This window comes from Euleptes europaea, chromosome 21, assembly GCF_029931775.1.
Source record: "Euleptes europaea isolate rEulEur1 chromosome 21, rEulEur1.hap1, whole genome shotgun sequence".
Classification (NCBI taxonomy): domain Eukaryota; kingdom Metazoa; phylum Chordata; class Lepidosauria; order Squamata; family Sphaerodactylidae; genus Euleptes; species Euleptes europaea.
Genome location: NC_079332.1, coordinates 13,028,861 through 13,036,537, shown reverse-complemented (window position 1 = coordinate 13,036,537; position 7,677 = coordinate 13,028,861). Strand labels below are relative to the sequence as shown.

The following is a 7,677-nucleotide window of genomic DNA, read 5'->3' as shown; positions in this document are numbered from 1 at the left end:
AATAGGCATGCATTGTGACCAGTATCAATTTTGACTAGTAGGCATGGATAGCCCTCTCCTTCACGAACGTGTCCACCCCTCTCGTAAAGCCTTCCAAGCTGGCAGCCATCACCATCTCCTGGGGCAGGGAGTTCCACAGTATAACTGTTGTGTGAAGAAAGACTTCCTTTCATCTGTTTTGAATCCAGCTTCAGCAGATGAGCAGTCCTATTATATTGGGTGCCGTGGAACACAGGCAGGACAATGCTGCTGCAGTCGTCTTGCTTGTGGGCTTCGTTTAGGTCAGTGGTTCCCAACCTTTTTTTGACCAGGGACCACTAGGACTTTTTTGTTCGGTGCAGGGACCCCAAGGTTCAAAATAAAAATTCCGAGAATTTGAAAATAAAACTTCAATCATAACAGTTAAACATTAAACTTAGAATAATATTTGAATATGGTTTTTTTATAATAGAGAACTTTTAATTGAAAAGATTAATTTATTATGGGTTTATAACTTTGTTTCGTGGACCTTAATTTAGTTCTCGTGGACCCCTGGGGGTCCGTGGACCCCCGGTTGGGAACCAGTGCTTTAGGTACCTGGTTGGCCACTGTGGGAACAGACTGCTGGACTCGATGGACCTCGGTCTGATCCAGCAGGGCTTTTCTGATGTGCTTATGACCCCGCGTTCTGACATTACGAGAGAGGGAGAAAGGCTTCTCCCTGACCACTCTCTCTACACCATGCATAATTTTCAGAGGCCTCTATCGTGTCTCCCCATAACCGCCTTTCTGAGCCAAACAAGAAGGCAGCGCAGGCTGGAAGAGGGCTTTCCTTTGGGGCTGATGTCAGAGCCTGCCACTTTCCCTGGGGAACAGGCAGCCTCGGCGTGGCTCTTTCTCTCTCCCTCGCTCGGCAAAGTGCGCGTTTGCTGCCTCCTGCCCTGATGGGGTCTCCCTCGACGGCGCCCCCCACCCCGGGCCAGAAGAGGTCCCCCGGGGGGTCTGGGACGGCCAGGGCCACCCCCAGATCGGCCGCCCTGAAGGAGCTGAGAGCCGAGCAGCAGCTCGTGGTATGTCTGGAGGAATCCCAGTTACCTTTCCTTCTCTACTTGGGGGAGTTGTCAACCTCCAGGCCAGGCCTGGAGATCTAACAGGAGATCTGTTCCCTTGGAGAAATTGGCTGCTTTGGAGGCTGCTCCTTTCCCTTCCTTTCCTTTGCCTTGCCTTCCCTTTCCTCCCCTCCCTTTCCTTCCCTTTCCTCCTTAGAAGCTCCTTGATACTTAAATCTTGAGCAGCGTCATTCGAAATCTCTTGTTTCAGGCCGAGTTTCCCAAACTTTTTGAATCATGGAGCACTTTTCAGGAGAGAAATTGGTCACGGGGCACTAATTTTCACCTAGCACTTATATACTAAACTGAACGACAGTAGTATTTTTCTTTCCCTAGGAGCCCTAGGAGATGTTGCACAGAGCACAGTTTGGGAACCTCTGGTTTAAGGGATATAAGGACAATAGATTTCTGTTTATGTTGTGTATTTTTGACCGCGTGTCCTCTAAAGAGTTCGAGGTGATGTACATGGGTTTCCTCTACCCCATTTTATCCTTACGACCACCTCATGAGGTAGGTTTGAGAGGAAGAGAGTGCATACATGTGCATGTGCCTGCCTGGCCCATGTGCGTGCCTGGTCCAAGGCCACACGTGCGTGCATGTGCATGCCTGGCCCAAGGCCCCTCGATGAGGTTCATGCTCCTTCCCGGTCCCTATTTTATCCTCTCAACAACCCTGTGAGGTAGGCTGAGAGAGTGTGAATGGCCCAAGGTCGCCGGGAAGGTTTTGTAGCGAGTGAGAACTTCAACGGGCTTCGGCTCCCTGCAGATCCGACCGGGGCGCGATTACTGGGGCAACGTCTGATACGGATTGCTTCATAACTTGGTCCGAATCCAGCTTGGAACTTCAATGCCGTAGAGTCCAATTGCCAAAGCGGCCATTTTCTCCAGGGGAACTGATCTCTTATCACCTGGACTTCAGTTGTAATAGCAGATCTTCAGCTAGTTCCTGGAGGTTGGCAACCCTAGGTATAATGCCTGTCTACCTTCCAAAATCTGGAGATCACCTGGAGATTTGGGGGGTGGAGTTTGAGGAGGGTGGGGTTTGGGGAGGGGAGGGGCTTCAATGCCATAGAGTCCAATTGCCAAAGTGGCCATTTTCTCCAGAGGAACTGATCTCTGTTGCCTGGAGACCAGTTGTAATAGCGGGAGATCCAGCTGGTACCTGGAGGATGGCAACCCTAATAATATACAAGGAGGACAAAGCCTTGGTCTCCCCCCCACACACACACATTCCTGGGCTAGAAGGATGGGCATTTATCCCGGGATCCCTTTTGGATCCCTGAGGTTCTCACATCGCTCCAGGACGTCCCCGCCTCTCGTTTCCATCCGCAGGTGGCCCTCCGCATCCGTCCCATCAACGAAACGGAGCTGGAGGAAGGAGCTGGAATTATCGCCCACCGGGTGGGTGACCAGGTGAGAAACGGAGCTAGGCTTCGGGGTGGGGGACGGATAATTCGAACTGCTGGTGCTGTCTGGGAGTGGGAGACGGGTGCTGGCTTCTGATAAGCCTAAATTATTCTTTTATTTTATTTTCTTTAATTTCTTTATTTGAGTTTTACTTTGTATATACCCTACCCTGAGCTGGATAGCCCAGGCTAGCCTCATCTTGGACGCTGAGTGGTGTCGGCCCTGGTCAATATTTGGAGACCACTGAGGAAATCCAGGGCTTGAGTCAGGATACTGGACCAGATGGACTACCGGTCTGATCCAGCAGAGCTCTTCTGAGGTTCTTATGAAGGCCTCGGCCTCTGTGCCCCATTACTGGCCCTCCAGATGAACTTTTTGGCCACTGTCTCAGATGAGATGCTGGACTAGATGGATCCTCACTGGTTTGATCCAGCAGGGCTCTTCTGAGGTTCTTCTCGGGGGAAGGCCTTGGCTTCTGTGCCCTATTGCTGGCCCTCCAGGGGAATTGGTTAGCCACTACGTGGATCAGGATGCTGGACTAGATGGACCCTCACTGGTCTGATCCAGCGGGACTTTTCTGATGTTCTTCTCAGGGGTCTCGGCCTCTATCCCCTGTCGTTGGCCCTCCAGATGAACCTGGTTGGCCGCTGTGTGAGACGGGATGCTGGACTAGATGGACCCTCACTGGTATGATCCAGCAGGACTTTTCTGATGTTCTTCTCAGGGGAAGGTCTCGTTTCTATCCCCTGTCATCGGCCGTCCAGAGGAACTGGTTGGCCACTGTGTGAGATGGGATGCTGGACTAGATGGACCACTGGTTTGATCCAGCAGGGCTCTTCTGATGTTCTTCTCAGGGGAAGGTCTCGGTTTCTATCCCCTGTCGTCGGCCGTCCAGAGGAACTGGTTGGCCACTTTGTGAGACGGGATGCTGGACTAGATGGACCCTCACTGGTCCGATCCAGCAGGGCATGCCATACGTTACATTCTTATGATGGTTAGTGAGTCTGCTGGTTGCCACCAGCCGTCAAAAAACCTCGAAAGAATCCTCTTCAAACCACTAAGAAATACCTTTAACTATGAAAGGGTGCCAACAAGAGTTTATTTCTTTACTTCATTAACAACCCCGCCTTTCTCCCCAATGGGGACTCCCAAGAGGCTGCTGTCGTTCTCTTCCCAACCCCCCTGCGAGGCTGAACTTGCGTGACTGGCCCAAGGTCACCCGGCAAGCTTCCACGGCCGAGTGGGGGATTCGAACCCGGGTCTCCCGGATACTAGTCCCACACTCTAACCACTACACCATGCTGGCTCTCTGCTTTCTTCTCGTTTGATGCTATATTAGCCCTCCGGCGTCTTCATGTGCTTTATCTGCCAACTGGCGCCTGCGGTCCGTGTTTGCTTTCTTCGCTTCTAAGAGCAGATGGTTCGCGATCAACATTACCAACACTTCCCTAATGATGTATTTACCCAAGACGCTGCCAAAGTTCCTCTGGAGCATTATCACATGTGGTTCTTTGGAAGATGCAATTTCCCCCGGAGGTTCAACAGCTCCACCTTCCGTTCTGCTTTCCTTGAGAGAAAGGAAACTCGCTCCCGGATGAGCCCAGAGAACCCAAGGCTGTTCTCCAACTTCCCATTACAAATAAAGTCTATTTTCTACCGAACATCTCCCGGAGACAAACTCTCTGCCTCGGGGAGCATAACAGATTTGCTTTTTGCATTATGGTATTTCGGGTTGCCAACTCCAGACTGGGGAATTCCTAGAGATTTGGGGGTGGAAGCTGGGGAGGGGAAGGGACCTCAGTGGGGCATAATCCCATTGAGTCCCCCTTCCAAAGCAGCCTTTTGCTCCAGGGGAAGTGATCTCTGTAATCTGGAGATCTGTTGTGATTCTGGGAGATGTTCAGGCCCCACCTGGAAGTTGGCAACCCCATGCTTGTCAGAAATTATGAAAATTGAACTGAACTGACTTTTTTTTGGAGGAATGGGAGCCTTGGAGAATGTATTGTGAAAATCAATTTTCAATGGGTCCATTTAAAGCACTGATTCCCAACCGGGGGTCCGTGGACCCCCAGGGGTCCGCGAGAACTAAATTAAGGTCCGCGAAACAAAGTTATAAACCCATAATAAATTAATATTTTCAATTAAAAGTTTTCTATTATAAAAATATATATTCAAATATTATTCTAAGTTTAATGTTTAACTAACAGTTATGATTAAAGTTTATTTTCAAATTCTCGGAATTTTTATTTTGAACCTTGGGGTCCCTGCACCGAACAAAAAAGTCCTAGTGGTCCCTGGTCAAAAAAAGGTTGGGAACCACTGACTTAAAGGATACTCTTTGATCTAATCCCTTATCTATATTTTACATTAATGTTATGTTTAGGTATAGTTTTAAAAATGTTGGCTAGGATAAGACTATATTACTTAACATAATGTTGGGATTAGTTCCGTTAGCAAAAGTTTATGCAATTTATTTTTAGATGGAAGTGGGGGAGGGGGAAGTCGTTTTATTGTTAAATTAGCAATATTATTAGAATTTTTTATTAATATTGTTATTATTTTTTAGTACTGGATATTGTTTTATATGCTGATATGTTATATGAAGAAAATAAAAAAAATATTTTAAAAAAAGAAATTATGAAAATTCTTCCTTGCTTTAGGACTGGCAGTCCAGTCTAAAATCTGAAACCAAATTCTCGGCACAGGGCCTACGCCCTCAATTTTCCACTGAATCCCCCCCCCCATTTCTTCTTAAATTAGACCCTAAACCATTAGTTCCACTTAAGAAACACTAAAGTTGAGGGAATTGCTAAGTGGCTGCAGTTACCTGTTTTTAAACACCTATGGTGTGAGTACTGAAAGCTAGATCCAACGATACACTTTCACCTTTTCACATGGCGGAGTTCCCTAATTTCTCTCGAATTCCCAGTCCCATGAACTTCATCCAAAAAAGAAGAGTTGGTTTTTATACCCCACTTTTCTCTGCCTTTTAAGGAGTCTCAAAGCGACTTACAGTCAACGCCTTCCTCTCCCCACGACAGACACTTTGTGAGGTAGGTGGGGCTGAGAGAGTTCGGAGAGAGCTGTGACTGGCTCAAGGTCACCCAGCAGGCTTCCTGTGGAGGAGTGGGGAACTGAACCTGATTCATCCGATTAGAGTCCGCCGCTCATTTGGAGGAGTGGGGAACCGAACCCGGTTCTCCAGATTAGAGTCCGCCGCTCTTAACCACGATGCCACTCTACCTCTCTCCTGGACCTCAGGAGCAGATTTTTTTCTGGTCTGGAGTAGGTTAAAGAAGATGGAAGGAGCTAGGGGAGATCGACCCTCTCCGGGAATCTCTTTTACACTTCTCTATTTATTTATTTATTTATTTATTTATTTATTTGCTTATTTATTTATTTATTTATTTATTTATTCCACCATAAAATGGCATACAACCGTCATTCGGCAAACACAATGGAAACTTTATTTTTTTAAAAATCTAGCAGAATTTTAAAACAGCAGCAGCACAGTAAGAGCTTGTGGGGTGGTTGGAGTGTTGGACTAGAAATAACAGAAATAGCGAAATAAAAATACACCGGTCACTCCAGAGAAGGCACTGCACCTCAAGCCAAGCCCTTCTTGATTTTAAAAAAAGATGGTTAAAGAATGGAACCACCTCCAAACTTAATTGAGATATAAGAATAATTAAGATCAGACCATATCACGATGGGATAGAATACTTTATTAAGAGGCGGACGGAGGTGACGGGGAAGTCAATAAATTTTCCTTTATTTTTATTTTTATTTAGCACTTAAACAATTATAACAACATTACCTATGATTTAGTTTTTAATATTACGTATATTGTTGTTTGTTAACATGGAAAATTTATATTATAAAAACCAATAAAAAATTAAAAAAAAAAAAAAAGAATGGAACCACCTCCGTGTCCGCCAAACCGAACTTGCCAATTATTCCCCCTTGCAACAGATGGTGGTTCTGATGGATCCGGCCGAAGATCCAGACGACATCTTGCGCGCCCACCGGTCCCGAGAGAAGACTTTTATCTTCGACATGGTTTTTGACCCCGCAGCGAGCCAGGTGAGACGCTCCGACCCGCATCTCCGAAACCGTCGGGGTCCTGTCGACCTCGGGGCAGAAGCCCATCATCTAATTTAACTGTTTCGGCGAGTAGTTTAATCGGGAATATATATATATATATATATATATATATATATATATATATATATATATATATATATATATATACACCACACACACACACACACACACACACACACACACACACACATATACACATATACACACACACATATATATATATATGTATACACACACACACACACACACACACACATATATATAAGCTCAAAAATCTAGACCCCCCTGAAATGTTACTCAATTTTTAATATAGATTTTTATTATTTTTGTAATAAAAATAAAATAATATTAATAATATAAAATATGAAACCATAATATAAAAAGAAAAACAACATAAAAATACAAAATCACAAAAAGAGCACTTTTACAACCAATAAAATTACAATACATAATATAATTTGTAGAATATAAGTTGCCCTAATCCACCACCCACCTCAACAGTGTACCCACCACCATTGGACTTCCGGAGAGGCGTTTCAACAGTGTTTAAAAAACCAATTATTATTGCTAATTTATACCAAAAGAACATTAATCTATAATTCATTAAATATACTTATAAAATTCATTTTCGCCGATTTATCCCAATATACGGCGGCTTTTAACCATATTTTTTAAAACTCATCCATATCTTTACCATGTAAAGGATCTGTAAGTTTAGCCATCCGCATATACATCGATAATTTTTCTCTCCAATCTTTAATTGAAGGTTTATTTATTTGCTCCCAGTTTAAATGTTACTCAATCTGACCTGCTGTGTTTTCTTGCTCCTAGAAGGAGGTATATGTCCGCACAACCAAAAATCTCATCGAAGGGGTCATTTCGGGATACAACGCGACAGTTTTTGCATACGGACCTACAGGTAAAATGGTTTCAACAGCGCTTCTTGTCAGGTCTGGTGCGCGAGGGTCTTCTGGACCCTAGGAGGTAGGTTAGGCTGAGGGCGTGGGACCGGGCCAAGGTCACCCGCTGAGTTTCCATGGCATAGTGGGGTTCGAACCTGGGACTCCCAAATCCTAGCC

At 45.4% G+C, this 7,677-nt stretch overlaps 1 protein-coding gene across 1 annotated transcript in view; it reads left to right on the top strand.

The window, feature by feature from the left end:
- The first annotated feature begins 923 nt into the window (after positions 1-923).
- LOC130492835 (kinesin-like protein KIF19) overlaps positions 924-7,677 on the top strand; it is a 32,306-nt gene continuing 25,552 nt past the window's right edge. The window contains exons 1-4 of the mRNA XM_056866621.1: positions 924-1,049; positions 2,420-2,500; positions 6,467-6,577; positions 7,430-7,517. Coding sequence (XP_056722599.1) covers positions 924-1,049; positions 2,420-2,500; positions 6,467-6,577; positions 7,430-7,517 — 406 coding nt within the window. The remainder of the gene's footprint in view (positions 1,050-2,419; positions 2,501-6,466; positions 6,578-7,429; positions 7,518-7,677) is intronic.